Source organism: Lipotes vexillifer, unplaced genomic scaffold (assembly GCF_000442215.2).
Source record: "Lipotes vexillifer unplaced genomic scaffold, Lipotes_vexillifer_v1.1 scaffold896, whole genome shotgun sequence".
Taxonomy (NCBI): Eukaryota; Metazoa; Chordata; class Mammalia; order Artiodactyla; family Lipotidae; genus Lipotes; species Lipotes vexillifer.
In genome coordinates, this window is record NW_006778096.1 from 1,389,694 (window position 1) to 1,410,500 (window position 20,807).

General features: G+C 42.7%; 1 protein-coding gene across 2 annotated transcripts in view; it reads right to left on the reverse strand.

Annotated features, from left to right (window-relative positions):
- Window positions 1–13,388: 13,388 nt before the first annotated feature.
- DROSHA (drosha ribonuclease III) overlaps window positions 13,389–20,807 on the reverse strand; it is a 130,174-nt gene continuing 122,755 nt past the window's right edge. Inside the window, exons 31-35 of one of the 2 annotated variants that reach the window (XM_007451411.1) lie at window positions 20,625–20,707; window positions 20,430–20,533; window positions 17,909–18,001; window positions 17,039–17,085; window positions 13,389–13,897 (exon numbers count right to left, since the gene is read on the reverse strand). In XM_007451411.1, the coding sequence (XP_007451473.1) occupies window positions 13,767–13,897; window positions 17,039–17,085; window positions 17,909–18,001; window positions 20,430–20,533; window positions 20,625–20,707 (458 nt within the window). In that variant the 3' untranslated portion in view covers window positions 13,389–13,766. The remainder of the gene's footprint in view (window positions 13,898–17,038; window positions 17,086–17,908; window positions 18,002–20,429; window positions 20,534–20,624; window positions 20,708–20,807) is intronic. The other variant, XM_007451412.1, reaches the window with a different exon arrangement.

The window sequence follows — 20,807 nt, forward strand, 5'->3', positions numbered from 1 at the left end:
ATCCAAGTAGATAGCATATTTTGCCTACTCGCATTTCATAAAATAGTATCAAATTGCCATCTGTTTATTTTTTATTTCCAAAGGACACTGTTCTATCCTTGATTGACATACTGCCTTTCTTTAATATAAGACAGTGTCCAAAAATATAACGCCAAACTGTCAAGTGTCCAATTCTCATCAAAACCTCAGGCTGAGATTGTTGGACAGTCGTTTAAAATATATGACATACATATGACCCAACTCCACATAAAGTCTATCCTTTGATCAAAGTTGATATCGGAAGGCCCAGAATTGAAACAAGTGGTCTTGGCCTCTGCAGAATTGCCTTTCCTGAGCTGTACTGTAGGTGTCATGCCCTTGACTTTGATCTAGACACTAGAGGAAAAACCTTATGAGTCTAGATGCCACATGTGCTGTAGGAATATGGCTTGAAGACATTGTACTCTCAGTCACTCAGTGCACCTTTTATGAACCTACTGTGAAATGCATTTTGGAATCCCTGCTAATATTATCTATAGCCACCCGAAGAGACATAAACTTTGTCAAAGGCAGGGGTGTCACTTACTCTGGGCTGCAATAATGGATAGGTTCCTCCCGTCTGGATATCAATATGACAGTGCCTAGAGGAGCCTCTTAACTCAGGACTTTATGGATCCATTAAAAAGACCAGTGGGGACCATATACTTTACACTATACTGTAAACCTGAACCTTGCTTAGTTATGACGACGGGGGATTCTGGACAATGGGGTTGTGGTATCAGTTTCCAGACTTGAATAAAAGGCCTGGCTGGTTGGGACTTTGAGAATCCTTTTGTTTTACTACTTTTCTTGCCTTTGTTCCATTCCTGCGGGCGAATGGGCTCTACCCTGTTCTTACCTCACCCTACTTTACACTATACTGTAAACCTGAACCTTGCTTAGTTATGACGACGGGGGATTCTGGACAATGGGGTTGTGGTATCAGTTTCCAGACTTGAATAAAAGGCCTGGCTGGTTGGGACTTTGAGAATCCTTTTGTTTTACTACTTTTCTTGCCTTTGTTCCATTCCTGCTGGCGAATGTGCTCTACCCTGTTCTTACCTCACCCATGGCTGAGCTGGAATCTTCCTTCTTGTTTCAGAGTACTTCCTGTGAGAGTCTGTTGTGCCCTTGCTCACACTGACATCACATGAGCCTTCAGCAACTGCGGGCTGAGGAGGACACCTCTGCAAGTGCCCTGCGCTAAGTTCATTTCCAAGCCCAAGGACAGCAAACTGCCTCTTTCCTTCCTCCGTGTCCCCAGTCTATGCCCTCCAGGAAGGCTGGTTCAGCTAGCCCGGCACTGCGGCAATGAGAGGGTTTATTTCCGTTTCTTTGGCCTTGAAACAGTAATTTTCTGCTGAATCACACTTTGGCCAGACAGTTGGGGCACCAAGACAGTCTCTGTCTGATTCTAAGAAAGAGTCCCCAGCTGCTGCAGCTCAGGAAGACGTCTGCCGAACAATTTCACTCCTAGTGGTGGGAGGAACAGGGCTGTGGTGCTTTCGAACTTGAATTTGAAGCCTGGCTTTGCCTCCTACTAAGCTGTTTGATCTCAGGCCAGCTAGGCAACCTCTCTGAGGCTTGGTTTCTACATTTTTAAATAGTACTTACCTTGGCAAGGTTGAAGTTAGGGCTGCAAACTACTGCTTCTCTTGAAGAATGGAGGTGGGGAGGGGAGAGGAGAGGGTGAGATAGATCTGTACGTATTTTTTTCAATAAGAATGAAAAACCACATCTCCCTTTTTTCCCTTGGACTCTCAGAAAACTTAAGAGATAAATTGGATATTCAGTTTGAGCAGTACAGTAGATAAAATCTTCCGCCCCACAATTTTGAATGTTTATTTCTCCTGGATCTTTTTGTTCCTACTTTTACCTATTTCTGGGTCCTCCTTTTTAAATCATATTTATGGTTCATTATTTCACATGGATTCTCTTTATTCACGTGGGTTTTGAGCTCTGCTTGAGGTTTGAAGAATGTCTCAAATCTTTTACGGAACGAGATGTGGTGCACACATAAATATGCATATATTGCTTGTTCAGAGACGTTGCTGTGAACATTTCTGTGGCACTATATAATAATATAATAGAGGAAGCAATCTCGCACCCTGTCTTTCTTACTCCTCCCAGCGACCTTGTGAAATAGACGTTATTAATTCCACTTCTTAGAGGAGGCAGCTTGGGCTCCGGGGTTGGCTTTCTTCAGATCACTTAACCTCTCCCAAGGGTCAGAATTTCATGTGCGACCCAAGCCTTTTGAATCCCAGCCTAATGCTCTTTCTTCTGCTGCGGAGCTGCCTCTCCAGAGAGTTATTAGCTATTTCAGATTAGCTATTGGGCCTAATAAATAACACCCATAGCAAGAGGCCAGGCTACGTGCCGGGCATTTTACATGCATTCTCTCTTCTAGTGCTTCCCACAAGCCAGCCGTGTAGCCACTGTGTTAGCCTCTCTTATAAACCATGAACTACATGAAGGCAGGCTCTCCAAGGTCCAGGTCAGTAAGAGGAGGGTTGGGATTTGAACCCAGGTTAGCGTGACTCTAGAGCTCTCGCTCTTATCCACTACCCTCCAAGATAATCTGCTCTGTCACCGAGAGACACTTCCTGGGAGCCGTGTTCAAAGGACTTTGGGCTTGTGTGATGTCACTGTGTGGCTGTGAGAGAAGCAGACGGCAGCAGCAGGCTGTTTCTGCTCCCCTGACCTCTCCCCACAAGGAAGCCGGCTCTAGGCAGGCAGCGGGATGGCCGGGCCACTAACCTGTCGCGGCCCATTAAAGTCTCAGGACACTGTGATCTCATTGGGGTCTGTGAGGAACGGCCACCATCACCACCTCTGAGTCCCAATTCACGCTGTCCTTGAGGGTCAGCTTGTGCACTGTGATTTTCTTAGCATTCTCTTTGCTGTCTGCTTTAAGATCTTCACATATACGGTAATAACAAAATACACATTCCAGGTACTGGCCCTTAGAAGCACCCTGGGACTGTTTTTGGCAGTATAATTATTACCTTGAAGTTTATTCTTTTTATCTTTGGGATTTATTCAGCTTTTGGAGGCTTTTACCTTAAGATATGCTTTGGGGTTACAATAAACAAGGCTAAATATTTCTGGATATATTCAAAGAGGGTGTGCTTTTTCATCTTGATAGGGGTACCCACTCTTTTAATGTTAGTAGGATTATTTTATTTTCTCTGTGGGCTGTTGCCCCTCTTGACCGGAGCTCCAGGCTTGTCTTTGTTGCTCTATCCCCAGCTCCTAGCAACACCTGAGGTCCAACCTCCATCCACTACCGCATAACTGATCACAGGCAGCTCCACAACTTCTTGAAGCTTTGGTTTTATTTAGGTTCTTTCAGTCATTAAATGGGGATAATAATCACCCTTTCTACCTCTCGGGTTGTTAAGAAGCTCTAATGAGATACTGTATGTTAAAGTGCTTTTAAAACCATGTGTTGCCATGAAAATGTAAGATCACCACTGTGGTCCGGGTGCAGACTTCTGATAAAGGGCATGCATGGACTTATGGGATATGCCAGCATTAATTACCAAGGCATTTGGGCCTGCAGCCTAATTACCTGGAAGAAGACTGGAGAATTCTATAACTCTGTCATTTTGCCTACCTGTCATGAATCACAGGCATTGATTGTGGAACTGAGGTTTGGATGACCAGCATTTTTATCCAGATCGTCACAATCAAGCCTGCAGAGATATGGGAAGAACAGGGTGTTGTGAGTGCACCTTCCTTTATAGCAACATGATTCATTCTTCTTGAAACAGGGGTTGGCAAATTACAACCAGTGGGCCAAATCCAGCCCACCACCTGTTATTTATACACCCCACAAGCTAAGAACGGCTTTTATAATTTTAAATAATTGTAAAAAGATCAAAAGAAGAATATTTTGTGGCACATGAAAATTATATGGAATTCAAATTTCAGTGTTTTCTATAAAGTTTTGAATTTTATGTATAAAATTTGTGAAAATTTGTTTTCTCTCTTCTATAAATACCTACATAATATTCTCAGTTTTGCCTGGCAAAGTCTAAAATATGTACTAGCTGGCCCTTTGCACAAAAAGTTTGCTGACCCCTGTCTTGAAGCATTCATTCTGCACTCGAATCCAGGGCACTAAGAGGTTCTCATCAGTTTGAATGCTGCCATGCCACTCAGGGACTTAGTTTGTGCTGAGACTCTAAGGGAAAGATGTTCTATATACAGAAAAGGCTGAGACTTGGGCACTGAACGGGCAGAAGGGTCCGTCTGGGACTCAGCCAGGATGGGAATGGGCCAAACAAGAAAACGTGATAGGGAGGAAAAGAGAGATGCATAAAGCTAGCAGCGGAAGAAACCAGTTCCCCAGTCCCCTTGGTGATGCAACGTGACCCAGATCTGATGAGGCCCTGTGTGTGGTCCCAGCTCTCTCCCCACTGGACTCAACACTGTTTATTCCATTGCCGTCTTCCATTACTGAGCAATAGGTGTTTTCCTAACGCTCTCCTGGGGGACACAGAAGAAGGGAGTTTGCCATGTTGAATGCACAGCACTTTGGGCCCCCTAACCTCCCCTGGGCTTTTCTCCACGCCCCCTCCCCACTCCACAACCATCCCTCCTCTGCTCAGAAGCCCCTCTTCCTCTCCCCCTGCCCTACTTGCTCCCAGCCTCTGAGAACCGGCAGGCCCCGTCTGTCTCCTCCTCTCTCGCCTTTCCTCTGGGCCTCTGGCTTCCCCCCAAGTCTGGGCCAACCCTGCATGCCCACACCCACCGCTTAACTCTGCCTTGACGTTTGCCAGCAAGTTCCCTCCGTGTTGGGGGGAGGAGGCAATAAACGACTTATGAGCTTTCCCAACCCACGGAGCCGGGGCGCCCTGAGCACCTCCGTCGGCGGTTTGGAAGTCTCGGCCAGTGATGCCGTCTCTGCGGATTTCTCACACACGGGAGGACAGAGACATGGCTGAGGAAAACGGAGCCAGGCCCGGGCCAGATATGGAGATCAGAGCCAGAGGAATACTTTCCCTGGCACCTGACAAGACCCAGTGCGTGGGGTTAAGTTCTGGAGAAACGGGAAAGGCAACCTCAGAAGTAACAGGGGCTGTACTAGGCTGGACAAAAAGGTAATTGCCGTGGTTCCGCGGGTTGTCCATTCTCTGTCAGGCCTCAAGTCTGCAGCTCACATTCGCTAGGTGCGTTGTGCAATGTTGTGACATCAATTAAGCGATTTCACCTATAGCTTTGCTCAGAGGGACAGACCCAGGAGAACTGAAGAAGTGGAGGGCAGTGTACAAATCACCAAAGCTCCGTGCGGTTCGTGACCTGGGTAAATCCACCGAACAACCCTTTGATTAAGGAGGAACGCATTCCCGGGGGACCTGGGAGGACAGCCGAGCCACCTGTGGAACCAAGGACAGAATGTCGCTGAAGCCTTCCCGACAAGTGCCCTTTCCTGGCAATACTCTATTGTAAGAAAATGAAAGCCTACATTTTTGCCACCGACTCCTTTAAGCAGAAATGAAGTCTCAGTGAGTAAAATAACCCTGATTAGCACAGCACTACAGAGAAGCCTCCAGGGTCTGATTTCACAGCCCCTCTGGACTTTCTCTTCAGGCAGTTAAGCGTTCACAAGAAAATCCCTTCTTTTTATGTGGCTTCTCCAGCTGCATCATTTTGTGAAACAATTTTTGAAAGACAAAACACAATAAAGCCCCACATTTGTACTTCTCTTATCTTCGATGCCTCTTGAAATTTCCAACTAATCTCTAATATGCTTAATTTCTCCCCACCCCCAAGCCTCAACCATTAAATTAAAAAAAAAGAAAAGGGGGGCAGGGGGAGAGATGTCCCTTGTGTTACTCAGCAAGTGTGTGATTTGTAAGATTCTAAAAATCCTTCCAGCCCTGCTTATTTTGACAAAACTACTTAACACTTCAAGCAACGAACGACGGGGCATAAAAGTATAATCTGCAGAGAAAACCTTAATCCTCTATAGTAACCTATTTGAATCTCCTCAAAAACATTTTGGTGTGTAGGCCTGGAGAATTAAGTCAATTGTTTGATCTGAGAAGAAAGGCAATTAGGGCTCTCTCTTGATCTTTCTGGTTGAATTCTACTCAGGGGCAGCCACTGTTCTCAACAGCTCCATTTGAGACCCCTATTATTATAATAATAGAGGTGAGCATTAGAACTGCTACATTTAAGGGTCTTGCTGCATTTTCATTATGAGTTGTTTTATCTGAGAGTTTCCAACTGTGATGGGCTAATATTCAGCCTACAAATATTAGCAAGCTGGGTTTTTTGGCTTTTGTCTTTAAACTTCATTTAAAACTTTTTCTTTAGTCGGACAAATATTTCAGCAGAAATGAAACTTTCAGAAGCAGCTACTTGGGTGATGGGATGGATGTGTTCATTCACGGCTGGGTTATTGACAGAGATCTGATGGGGGGGGTCTCTTCAAAGGGATGTCTCTGAGGACATTGACAGTGTAAGACAGAGATGGAGAATCTAGTCGGGGTTGTTGTGAGGGAAAACTGGGGGTTCTGCCCTTATTTGCTTATAGCAGCTCCCAAATTTCGACATAGGAGCAACAATCTGGTTGGAGGTGCCAACTGGCACTGTGTCTAGATATACAGTTATACAGAACTGAATAAAGATCATTTGTATTTGTCCAGAGCAAGGAATATTGGAGAGGGAGCTGCTGCTGGAGATTATGGGGTCGGGTGACTAAAGCCTGTCCCACAACACCCATTGGTGGCATCACTGGTGACCAAGCCATTCCTCGGTTTTCTGTGGCTCTACCTCATCATCTAAAAGTAGCTCCCGGAGCTATTCTTTGTCTGCTTGCCTGTTTATGTGAACTCCTGGCCTCAGAGAGGTGTGAGAGCAACAGCTTCAGGAAGACAAGAGAGACCAAGTTCCCCTGCTTCCTGTCGGATCCCACTGAGCTCGTGCTCTCCTGCTCTAGCACCGAGCTCCCAGCCAAGTCCAAGGGCAGGAGGTCCAGAGAGGGAACAGATGCTGCAGCCTCCAATGGTCATTCTCTTCACCTTAGCCCCAGAGTTCCTGCAGGAGGGTTGCTTGGAGGATGCTGGAGCTCTGCTCTAGGGTAGTTGAGGCTTGTGGAAGCATGGCAAGGAGGAGTCTGGTTATTTTTATTCAGCCAACAGTGATGGTGAACCCACAAAGAGCCCGTGGTTCAAAGGTAGATTAGTGATGGTCCAGCCCACCAGGAGCTTGTGGTCTAGCAGGCAAAGATGGGTGAGTCAAGAGACAGTAAAATACAGTGTGACAAATGTGATTCAGGAAAGAACCCAAGGGTGTACGCTGAACCTACGTTTAAGGTCCAAGGAAAGGCTTGTGAGAGACAGTTCCTGAGCTGAGGCCCAAAAGATGAGTAAGAGATAAGGAGCAAGGAGGTGGCCTATTTAGGGCCGTGCAAAGCCCTGGAGGGGAGAGAAAGGAGAAGGTGTTTATGTATCTACAACTGGTTCTATGAGGCTGGAGTGCAGCGTGAGGGGTCTGGGGCCAGCAGAAGAGGCTGGTGCCTGGGCAGGGGGGAACGGAATGCGGAGATAAGGAATTTGGGCTTTATCCTACAGGCAAGGGGGAACCCATGAAATATTTTAAACAGGATAGTAACATGAAATGATTAGCCATTTAGAAACAGAAGGGGAAGGTATTCACTTTCTAATGCTGCATGACAAATGTCCACAAACTCAGTTGCCTAAAACAACATCCCTCATCTAGCCCCCACTGACACATAAAATTAATCATCACAATCATCTAGTCCCCAAAAGAATTAGAGATCTGGCACTGTTGAAATTATTATTTCAGGGGTGGAAGGTGGGGAACCTGAAATACACATATGCCACAAAATTTGAAACTAAAGCTAAAATCATGCCTTTAGTTCTCATACAGAGCATAAAGGAAAAATGTAAATGACGCCACAGGAAAGCAGCGCATCACATCCAGAATGTGGGAAACTCTATGGAACAACTGACCGGGTTTCTTCAACGAGAAAAAAAGGGGGAGTGGAAGAATGTTCCAGATTAAAAGTGATGTGGAAGACATAAAAATGAAGGCAATGTATGGATCCTGTTGGAATCAATAGTTGGACAAACCAGCTGTACATCTGAATATGGGCTGGTTATTCGAAGTTATTACGGAGTTTTTGATAATTTTGTTAGGGGTCATAATGACATTGTGGCTAAAAAATAAAATATTATGTTTGATCTGAAAAAAGGTTTTTTGTCATGGGGAGTATGGTAAGGTGGAGTCAACAGCTGGGTGGATTGACATCATCTCTCAAAATCAAACTAAAGGTGGGCCTCCCCGGACCCCACCATTCCTCCAGAAGGAATGAGTCACTCTCTCTCTCTGATCCTCTGTGTTGCGCCTTATGTGCATGGGTGTATGTGCTTCCTTTTCTAAAGAGTGAGCTTCCGGGACTTCCTTGGAGGTCCAGTGGCTAAGACTCCGCCCTTCCATTGCAGGGGGCATGTGTTCGATCCCTGGGTCAGGCAACTAAGATCCCGCATGCTGCAAGGTGCAGCCAAAAAATAAATAAATAAATAAATAAATAAAAATAAATGGTGAGCTTCCTGAAAACAATGATGCTGCTTTTCCCAGGATTATAGTAGGTGCTACAAATACCAATAAATCTTAGAATGAATGTTCTCCAAGCCACTAATTCATATGCAAAAATGTATTTCATTTCACGGCTGTTATAATTTAACATTTCTTTTAACATAAAGGGGCATTTCTGAACCATACATAACCATGTCAGAATGAAATCAGGAACATGACAGCATTGGTTCAATACAGCATTAGTAACAGGTGGGTGAACTTTTAAAAAACTCTTGTTGGGCTGGCAAATATTCAATTAGGGTTGTTCATTGCCTGCCTCATAAACACTTATGATAGTGAAGGTAACACTAGTGGCTATAACGGATAAATCCCCAAGTAGTGGTTTAACACATAGATGTTTGTTTCTCATTTGAGTAAAGTCCGAGCAGCATTCTCCTATCCCTGGAGGGGAGGTGGGCGGTGGGAATGGGGGTGGAGGCTCTGCTCCACGTAGCCACTCACGTTCTCACTGATGGTAGCAGTCAAGGCCACCCTCCCTGGATGTCAGCATCCAGCCAGCAAATTGGAGTAAGGGGATGGAGAAGTGGCAAACATGCTCCTGGCACCACAGGCTGGAAGCTCTTCACATTCAACGGGTGGGAACTAGCCACTTGGTTTCACTTCAACACAGAGGCTGGAATGTGGTCCCCTGTTGGGCAGGCAATTCCTGACAACAATTCTATAAGAATAAAAATCTTTTGTGGCCAATTAAGTATCTCTTCCACACGCTGTTCGCTTAAATGTTCTGATATTTACACAAAAGAAATATTATAATACCTAATTATGCTTTATTTTATCCTTCATAAAACAGAATAAATAATGAAGGTCTAGGGACGATTCGAGGGCTAGTAGCTTTAGGGAACGGGTCTGCAAGACTTTAGCGTGTTGCTACTCCCAGTTTAGAACAATCTCATGGAACCCAGGTAATTCACAGAGTCGTCTTCACTTTGTACAAGGTAACCATAGGGAAATGTCACAAACAAGGATGATGATAGAAATAATTCTGAAACAGCTGGTTTAAGAAAGCTCATCTAGAGCTGAAATAGTTCAGATGGAAGCTGTTTCCTCTCTGGTGTAAATTTATCTCCTGTATGAAGCCTACAGTTTTGAAACAGTACATCCCTGGAATGGTTTCCTGTCTCCAACCTGGGAAAAACAGTGTCCTCCTCTGTAGATGTACAAATACCACTGAGGTTTTTGAGTCCATTTCTAGTCTGTACTTGAGCTCAGATAACTTCGTTGGGCTATAAAACCATGTATGCAACTGCTTATTCAACATCTCCACAGAGACATTCCATAGGCCCTCAAGTTCAATACAGCCAACTCAACTCAACACCTAATTCTGCTCTTCTCGAAATAGTTTGTATCTTGATTGTACAAAAATTAGCCTGGTGTTCTTTCACTTCATTTCTCTACCTCAGTGGTTCTCAACCAGAGGTGACTATTTTGTCGCCAGGGGACATTTGGCAACATCTGAAGACATTTTTAGATGTCATAACCGGGGGAAGAGATGCTACTGACATCTAGTGGGCAGAGGCTAGGAATGTGGTTAAACACCCTACAATGCATGGGACAGTCCCTCCTGCCCCCCAAAAAGAATTATCTGGCCCAAAATGTCACTAGCGCTGAGGCTGAGATACCTCGCCCTACTCCATGGCCTGTAGGTTCTACCTCCTACGTATCTTGCAAATCTGTTCTTTCCTGGCAGCTCCATTCTCAATGCCTTGTTTCAGGCCTTCATCACATCTCTCGTGGAATACAATAGGATCCTAAGTCATTTTCTTGCCACCCAGTCCTGTTGCTTCCTTGGAAGGAAATGTCCGAATGGTGCAAGCTCTCTCATCTTCAAGGTTCAGTTAACTCCTCAAGTATTAACTCCTCTGTGAAGGAGATAGTTAACTTCCCTGTCCGGCCTAGTCTCCCCCTTCCCCTCCCAGTCTCAGAGGCCCTTTGTCGGTAGATGCACCATCACTTCATTGTCTCCCTGACTAGAACCTAAGCGACTTGTGAGAAGCAACCTTAACATTCAGCCTCTATGAATAACACAGCACAGTTGAACGGATGCAGGATGTACACCCTCACTGGTGCTTCTCATGATCAGAAGTGGAAGGTGAGAAGACTGGGTTAGGCTGGGTCAGAGGCAAAGTGGGAACTGTAGTCACAGGGCCTGCTGAGTCGGTCTGTGGGGCTAGTTACAGAGTTTGGCCACTGGCCTCATTACTGCTCAGCACGGCCCCCGAAGCTAACCTGCCCTGATGTGCGTTTGATGTGTTTCACTGCAAGGGGTTTTCTACTGTGTTATGGACTTAACTTCTTCAGGTTTCAAGAGCCATCAATATGGAGAGAGAACCTGAAAAAGGCCAGAATACTACAGAGAGGAAAAGTGCAGGTACAATGAAAAGTCCTGAACCCATGCTGGCTTTGGCATTACTTTGATGCCCAGGCAAGACTAGTAAAAGTGCTTGTTTAAAAGAAGTTCAAATATTTTCCCTTGCTTTTTGGCTTTTGCGCTAACATTTTCAAGGCTACTGATGAATTCAGGGTTCTTTCCCTGTTAGTCCTCCTCTGGGGGAGAGAACCAAGACAACCTTTTCTTAGAGCCACCATCTTACATTTCTATGATTAACAAGTTAACAGAGTCTAGAGAGGTCTTTTCTCTCACTCCTCTCCATCGTGTGTGTGCGTGCACGCACGTGCATGCGTGTGTGTGAATGTGACAGCGTTGTCTACGACAGCAACAAATTACTTACAACCTACACATATTTCATTAGGCTAGGCAATAAATTATGGTATAACCTGGCATACAAAATACACATTAATACGCAGCTATCAATGTATATGTGGATTCAACACTGAGAGATGATTTATTAGTTAATAAAAAAGAAAGGATGGGCTTCCCTGGTGGCGCAGTGGTTCAGAGTCCGCCTGCCGACGCAGGGGACACGGGGTCGTGCCCCGGTCCGGGAAGATCCCACATGCCGCGGAGCGGCCGGGCCCCGTGAGCCATGGCCGCTGACCTCATTACTGCTCAGCACGGCCCCCGAAGCTAACCTGCCCTGATGTGCGTTTGATGTGTTTCACTGCAAGGGGTTTTCTACTGTGTTATGGACTTAACTTCTTCAGGTTTCAAGAGCCATCAATATGGAGAGAGAACCTGAAAAAGGCCAGAATACTACAGAGAGGAAAAGTGCAGGTACAATGAAAAGTCCTGAACCCATGCTGGCTTTGGCATTACTTTGATGCCCAGGCAAGACTAGTAAAAGTGCTTGTTTAAAAGAAGTTCAAATATTTTCCCTTGCTTTTTGGCTTTTGCGCTAACATTTTCAAGGCTACTGATGAATTCAGGGTTCTTTCCCTGTTAGTCCTCCTCTGGGGGAGAGAACCAAGACAACCTTTTCTTAGAGCCACCATCTTACATTTCTATGATTAACAAGTTAACAGAGTCTAGAGAGGTCTTTTCTCTCACTCCTCTCCATCGTGTGTGTGCGTGCACGCACGTGCATGCGTGTGTGTGAATGTGACAGCGTTGTCTACGACAGCAACAAATTACTTACAACCTACACATATTTCATTAGGCTAGGCAATAAATTATGGTATAACCTGGCATACAAAATACACATTAATACGCAGCTATCAATGTATATGTGGATTCAACACTGAGAGATGATTTATTAGTTAATAAAAAAGAAAGGATGGGCTTCCCTGGTGGCGCAGTGGTTCAGAGTCCGCCTGCCGACGCAGGGGACACGGGTTCGTGCCCCGGTCCGGGAAGATCCCACATGCTGCGGAGCAGCTGGGCCCGCGAGCCATGGCCGCTGAACCTGCGCGCCTGGAGCCTGTGCTCCGCAACGGGAGAGGCCCATGTACTGCAAAAAAAAAAAAAAAAAGAAAGTCTTCAGATAACCTGAACGGCTCCCTCGCCTCCTTCCCTTCTTAACTCAAATGATACCACCCTTTTGGGGAGCTTCCCCAACCACCTGACTGAAAACTGCACCCATCTCAGCTCCTACTTTACTTTGGCCTCATCTACATCACCCTGTGACCTCTGTCTTATGTCCTGTCATTGTGTGTATTCCTTCACTAGCACACGAGCTCCCCCAAGGGCAGGGAATTTTATTGTGTTCACTGCTATAGCCTCAGAGACTAGAACAATGCCTGACGCATAGCAGGCACTCACTTGATAGCTGTTAAAGTAATGAATAAAAACACATTTGTTTTAAAAAAGAAGTTTTGTCTTTATTAATAATAAACCAGTGAGGTTCAGTTTAAAACAACATTAAAAAGATGTTACGTCTTTTAATGCAATGTTAGCCCTTTATCACCGGGACCACTGTGAGCTGATGGAAGCTATGAGCCCCCCTCTCCCTGCTCCCCGCCACCTCCCCAAATCCAGTACAATTTCAAGATATTCTGAGACTTTCCTGAAGTCTGTTTATAAACTTCTAAAGGGTCCACTGACCCCAGGGTAACAGCACCTGGCTTAAAGCGTCCTCTGGCTTGGAATCACGATTTCTCCCCTATTCTAGTGACTCAAGGAATATGTGTGACTCAAGCATCAGTCTTCCCCCACTGCACCCCACCATTAGCCAGTTAAGTGTTACAGAGATACCTTCTACACAGGATTCACCAGTTAGCGAGGGTAAGCACAATGCCTGCAGCTGAGACCATGACAAACACCCAGATGAAAGCTGAAAGATCGAGTGAATAATCCAGAGATTTCAAACAGTACAGATGTTTATAGAGCACAGCCCCAAAATCTGGTAAAGTGAATTTTTTGCCTGTCAGCTAAAAGTCTGGAGTCACAATCTCAGAAAGATAGAAAAATCAGCATCTATTCCACATAGAATATACATTTCAAATTTTACTATTTAAAGAGCAAAATAATAGGGAATATGCACATTTACCCAAGTGAAGTTTTCCATTAAATAGGAGAGAAATCAAATACTTTGTAATAAAGACTATCCAGCTAAAAACTGAATATGAGATCAGAAAAACAACAAGAGTGATTTGACTGTGTTTTATTTCAGTGGGCACACTTTATTCATAACTGTCTCCAGGAAAACTAGGCTAGGTCTCAACCGGCAACAGTCACAGTTATTAAGCAAGTAAATACACCACCACTTTCGTCCTCTCCTTTATTTCTTTATGTCTTCAGTCTCATCTGGCTCTTTCTCTTGATGCTCTCTTTCCCACCTCATTTCTTTTAACTCTTGTCTGTATTTCCGTTCAATGAACCGCTTCTGATGGGCCATCTGGGGAAAGTTATCTGACACGAGGAGATATATTTTATACTTAATAAAGGAGAGCCACCAGTGCACAGAATGATGCAAACTAAACATACACACATACGAACAAACATGTATTCATAGGAAATCTATATAGTTGTATTTTGTAAGGCAAGAGAAAAAAAAATTGTTCGCTTTCTTCTCTTATTCTTTTATCATTCGGGAACACAGTGGAAGTCTGGATCAGCAGTCGATTCTGGATTTCAGTATCTGATGTGAACTCGAGCATAAAAGGCACCGAAATACACAGGTATGTTAAAACATAGACATGTGGCTTCAGAATGTTTCCAGCTAGGTGTTTTAACACAGTTCTCCTAGCAACAAGTGATTTTCAGGGAGAGATTAAAGGCTATAGCAAAAGGGAGTTGTATATTTTTACAAAGCTTTAACCAAAAGCTTCAAACAAGTAACGATATTATCACACCATTATTTACCAACAATTAAAGTTTCTCAAAAGAGTATAAAGATCAGATGGACAAAAGGAGGCCACATCCTAAGTCATTATTTCTGATAATTCAATTTGTGAAGTTTATCATGAGAAGCTAAAAGCTATATGGGCAACAGCAACTCAAGTACAGCACTTTCATTTGGTGAAAGGAAACATGTCACTCAATAGCACAGTTTAACCTACATTTAGTTTGATATTTGACCCCGCTCAAGAGCGTTGACACAGTGGAAATCTTGAATAAGATGTAAACATTTTACAATTCATTTGTTATTTGTGGTATATACTGAGTGTAGCAGTGGAGTGAGAAATCAAATATGGAACAAGAAAAAGTCATTTTACACACTTAGTCAACAAACACTTATACACTTCAGCAACAAATATCACAAAGGGATGCATGCACGAATGAGAGCAACACAAGTTATCTGGTAACAGAGAAGGACACCATTCTCCCTAACCGGGTACGGGTCTGTTAAACACAAGAGGTACTCCTTCATATTTGAAAATAGGAAGAATCAGCATGGCATGTTTGGGGGAAAGTTTGATTTTGTTGAGGCTGAAGCATAATAAACGTGGACATAAATATATAGTATATTCCTAACCCCCCTTCCTTTCAGCACAGTGTCCCATTTTTCATCCCAGGTGGGAGGAGGGACAGGGAGGGTGGTAGGAAAAGGATCTGAAAGGCAGGTGGTGAATCACCTAAGACCTAAGAGTCAGTGATTGACTTTAAACAAAAGAGGAGCCATAATGGCATATTTTAGAAATAAAACAGCAATGAAATCCTATTCTCTAAACGATATTAATTTGATTCCTTATGTACTGTATAAAACACAGGTTTCAAGTATTAAGAGTACTTAATTCCACCACTCAGATCTAGCCATAGATAAGCTTTTAGAATATATCCTTATAATAAGCCCTTTTCCTGTGAAGTAAAGTTATACTCCACACACACACGCAATGTAAATGTGCACATATATTACGCAGACACATGAACACTTAAAATCATTCCCCCAGCCATCCTTACATTGGGAGAGTATAGTTATAGGCACATTTTGATGGGTACACTTGGGTTGGTAAACTACTGCCCATAGGCCAAATACAGCCCTCTACCTGTTTTGGTAAATAAGATTTTATTGGAACACGGACACCAGCCATCTGCATACTACCCCAGCCTACGGGCTACAGTGGCAGAGGTGCATAATTGTGACAGAGTACTTACTATCTGGTCCTTTATAGAAAATGTTTGTCAATCTCTGGGATAATTTATTTAAACATTTCCCTACTTTCAAACATGCAGTTTGACTGGTTGATTTTTTTGGCTATTACAAACCAAGCTGTCACATTTATCGTGGTAGGTGAACTTCAGCACATAGCTCCAATTATTTTCCTAGGTTTGACTCCTAGAAATGAAATCTCTAGATCAAAGGGTATGAACCTCTTTAAGGACCTGATACAGACAGCCAAACTGTTTTCCAGCAGTTTAAACAATTCCCTTCTACCAGTATGCATGTGGAGGCCAGTCTCAGAATCAGCCATCTCTCCAGTATGTTTTATGGTTGAAAGCAAACAAACCAAAAACTCAAAAGATCATCTTTAACAATCCTATAGCTGGAAAATGGAGTCTCATTTTTATTTCAATATGTGATTATACACATATAAAAAAGCTCCACAACAGAGTCAACAACACTCTCAGTGAAGATTCCATGGACATGGGACCCTGGTAACACCAGCTTCTGCCCCCAGGACTCCTCCCCCTGCCCCCACCCACAAGCTATCATCCGCCAATTACCACTTGGCTCCCGGCCCTCCTGCCTTTCCTGGAATCTCTCCCAGGCTGAGCATCTGGAGCCTCTTTACCTTTAGCTTCCCGCACTTTGCTCTCGCCCACACTGAGCTGGCATTTGAAGCATGAGGGAACTGCCCTGTCAGGTTTTACCCACAGGTTCTGCTGAGTGGCACGATATACCTCAGAAGAAAACTTCCTTGCACTTAAGCCTTCAATTTACAAAAGACTCTGTAGTTCCCTATAGGGTCAATTATATAATTGAAGTTTCTTCAACCCAGCCATCCCACTCTTGGGAATCCAACCCTTGGAACTAAAAGCAGCAATACAGAGACTTTTATTATCAACAATGATAAAAAGACAGAAACAGTGTCCACCAAAAATTTTAAAAGCTGAATAAAATACAGCATGAAATACTATGCAGCCCTTAAGAAAGAATGAATTGGAGCCACTATGACCTGCAGGGCTGCCCGTGATGTATTATTTAGCAAGAAAAGAAAGATGCAGAGAAGTACGTAAATATCCTGTCTTAATAAAACAATGGCCAAAAACTAAAAAGAAAAAAACCATCACAGGTTTAAGATTTTAGAAGTATAGAGAAATATGTAGGATGAAATATACTAAGTCACTCACATGGGTTACCTGTGCTGAGAGTGGGACTCTATACAAAATAGGAAAATGAAAATCAAAAAGCATTTGGGAATACTTTTTTTTTAAAATTATAAGCCCATTTTATACAGATCTTACATTCTACTACACTGTCTGGAGAATAATTATGAAGAAAAGATCACATTTTATCAGTACTTACCATTTTTCTACTTCCCCATTTTCTTTCCATAAAATACTCATTACATTATGAACATACAATTATAGAAAAAGAGATAGGCTTACATTTTTCAAGTGCATCCATTGCAGCTCCCATTTCTGCTTGCTGAATACTATTAAATAAAATAAAGACAAGGTACATTTTAAGATATTTTTTTCAAAAACACAAAGCATGGCCCCAAATTATTCAGGCTGATTTTCTTTCATGTTTGGTTCATAAAATTTTATCTGATTACTTCTACTGTCACATACTGAATTGCACAGATAGGCATACACACAAGGGTATGCAGAAATGTCATTTATTTGCACAAAGCCTGTTAAGTTATTCATTCCACACCTTTAACACTGAAATAAAATGCCTTCCATCTATATTAGGTCTGAAGTATTTCTTACTTAAATTTGAACATCTTCAGTGTAAAGTTTAAGAGGCAAAGAGTAAAAAAATACACGTGTAGACAGACTTCAAATCATTTCTCAGTTTAAGATATAAATTGGAAGGTTCAAAGAAAGGTGATAACATACGAATTTCTTTTTACCTGAAGATGTGAGCATTTTCTACAAAGCTCAAGTGAGTAGTAGTAAGAGATCAAGTGTCTAATGGCTGTGTCATGCATGACATGTTTTATGAAATGCTTGCAGCAGTGTTGGGTAACTTAAACTGGACAGACCTTACCTGTGCACCAGGTAATGTGCTTTCCTCAAGGTAGCCAAAGCCCTTTAGGCAATGGCATTCCCACTGCTCAAGGCCAATTCTCAAGTTTGGGGCTGAGCTTGGTGGGGACATTAAGCCTTGGGATTCACTTTGCTATTATCCTCGAATGCTCTATACTCTTGAGTTTAAAAAGACAGGCTGCAGAGTTTGGAAATACCAAGTAGGCACCTGCCAGACACACAGGATGTTCATGTGAAGAAATTTAAAGTATCTTCTTCTCATACCTTGGGCCTTTCCCACAGCCGATTCTTTCTCCCTTGAAGTAGACAGCCACGGTATAGGTCCTAGCATGGGATGGCCCCACTGTCTGCAGAGTCCTGGAAGGAAAAGGAAAAACATTAATTATGTAAAGTGTTACTTAACTGTTATTGCTAATATATAACTCCAAGAAAAACCATGTGACTTATTGCTTAGAGAGAGGAAGGTAAAATTAACAGGAAAATTAAAGGAGTAAGGTTTTGATTTGCTAACGTGACAAATATAGAGAGCTTTGAAGTAGGAAATTTAAAAAATTCTACAGTGAATTTTTATATATACATATTTTTCCCAAAGCATTATAAACAGTATCTAAAGGCAAACAACGAAGGGTAAAGTATTTTTTAACAATTTCAAAGTGTTATTCCTAGTATCATAAAATTAACAAACTTTTGTCAGTGAAAAGTTAGCCATTTCAGTCTGTTCATTGTTTTTCAGTGCTAATCACAGCGAAAAATCATAAATATTTGGGTAATACACCTCAAGCCAGAGCTGAATGGCTTCACATCCTTTACGGATTCTTTCTAATGTCTGGTATCTTATCTAAAAGATCAGAAAATATATTTAATTTCTGAAACATCAGAGATCATTTCAAAGGTATGCTATGATGTGGAGTACACAACACAATTGCCAAAAACAAAACTCCAGGTACTCTGGATTTTAATGACAAGGTGCAGATTTCAAATGTGGTAAAACTGATAACTTCATGGAAAAGGGAAATTTTTTTTTTTTTTTTTTACATCTTTATTGGGGTATAATTGCTTTACAATGGTGTGTTAGTTTCTGCTTTATAACAGAGTGAGTCAGTTATACATATATATATGTTCCCATATCTCTTCCCTCTTTGTCTCCCTCCCTCCCACCCTCCCTATCCCACCCCTCCAGACAGCCACAAAGAACCGAGCCGGTTTCCCTGTGCCATGCGGCTGCTGGAAAAGGGAAATTAAACGCAGCCAACAAAGATAATGGAATGAACACAGTAATCTTGAAAAAAATATGTAAAACAACCCCATCATCTTGATAAAAAAGAACAAGCTCATAGCGTACTTTCATTTGGGGGATATATGAGAAGGGAGCAGTCATTTCCTTTGTGTGTATATACTCACTAGGATGAAAGTACACGGATGGCTTCTTAAAGGTAGTGCTTATTATAGTAATCATGCTGGCGCTATGAGAAGTTTATCATCCTCATTTTATTTATTGAACTTTAATTATCACTTTGGTGAGGAAATACTTTGAACCTTTCATGTCATACAGTTTGGATGTTCATTATGCTTATTAGACACATGTTAAAGTGCTATTTCTAAACATTTGGGTTTCTTCCCAATAAGTAAAGGAATCACTGTTTAGCAGTGACAGCTTCTTGGGACAATTTATAGCAGCCTGCTGTGGGGTGACTCAACCTTCTCTTGGCCTCAGTTTTTCTTTTAGTGAAAAAGCCTATAACGTGTTGTGACTATTAAACAAAAACATAAAAAAGGATTTAAATTCCCGGCTGCCACTCTGGTGTTTTCCCTTGAGTACTGTGAAGTCTGAGAAAGTCCACAGGAAGGGGCTTTTATTCCATACGAAACACTCACACAGATGTGTGTACTTGCACCCATGTGTGTACAGAGACGGGGGTAACCCAGTACTAAAACTAGATACTTAAACATCCTTAAACACACATATCCAGATCATACCTTGGGAGGCAACCCACTTATTTTGATAATCCCCCCCTTTTATAATTCCTCTTTGAAACCACCTCCTAAGACCACCTTCTGAGACCACCCTCTGAGTGTCTCATGGTAATCACTCTACTTCAGAGTCAAACCTCTTGTTTTCATCAAAACTGGTGTTACGTGTTTAGTGACCTGCGTTTCCTTTGAATGACTTTTGGCTACTACTCAAAGGATAAAGATCTGTCACTAAAGATATTCAAATGTACACGGCAGCTTTTAGTACACATTCTGAAAAGAAAAGTTCCAAATATTTGAATAACATAGCAGCGGTGAAGAACTGCCCTGCTTTTTACAGTGATTGCCTATCAGGCAATCGGGACAGAGGCCAGCAGGGCTTCAAAGAGAGTGGAGAGAGACACACAAGTACTGCTACAAACAAACAAGCACACACCATCTAATCTAGATGTGTAGGCAGCAGGGGTTATAAGAAATAAGAAGACAACTATAAGAATGTACATAAAACAATTTAACCTAAATTTTTCTGATCTTGATCAGAAATATTATCTGAGCATGTCTTTCTCCCAGGGAGCAGTTCCCAAAGCATTTTAGAGATGGGAGAAAGCACAGATAATCGAATGTGACCCACTTACTTAGAGCTCAAAGACTGAGAGGCCCAAAGAGTTTGAGTGTTGGGCCCAGTCAGAGTCAAGACGTCTCCATGCAGGACTCATGTGGCCATTACCCCACAGTGATTAGTTTTTCCTCCAGGCACATGGAGCATTACTCTAAGCTTCCCGGATCCAACAGCCTGTGGGCAGCAGGTACTCACTTGTACAGAGGAATGTCTGGCTCTTTTCCTTCTGTCCTAAGTGTCAAGCAACACTGCTGAAGCTGGGATTTGGGGTCATTCCAATCCTGATTCAAAATGAACTCCTGCAACAAGTCCCCAAAAAGTATTTAATAAAGGGTTCTAGAATCACCAAGCACAGAGCATACAACCAATTTAAATTTTATAGGAGCTTACTTTTAATCGTGGAAAGAAACAAACATTCATGAAAGTATGAACATATTCCAAATCCTTATCAATGTACAGAGCTGCAATAAATGCTGAAAAAGAGAATACGTAAAAGTAAGCCACAATGCATTGCCATTTACTAGAAAGAGTACGAGTCCTAGACTTTTAAGAAACGTTAACTTCCAAGCCCTC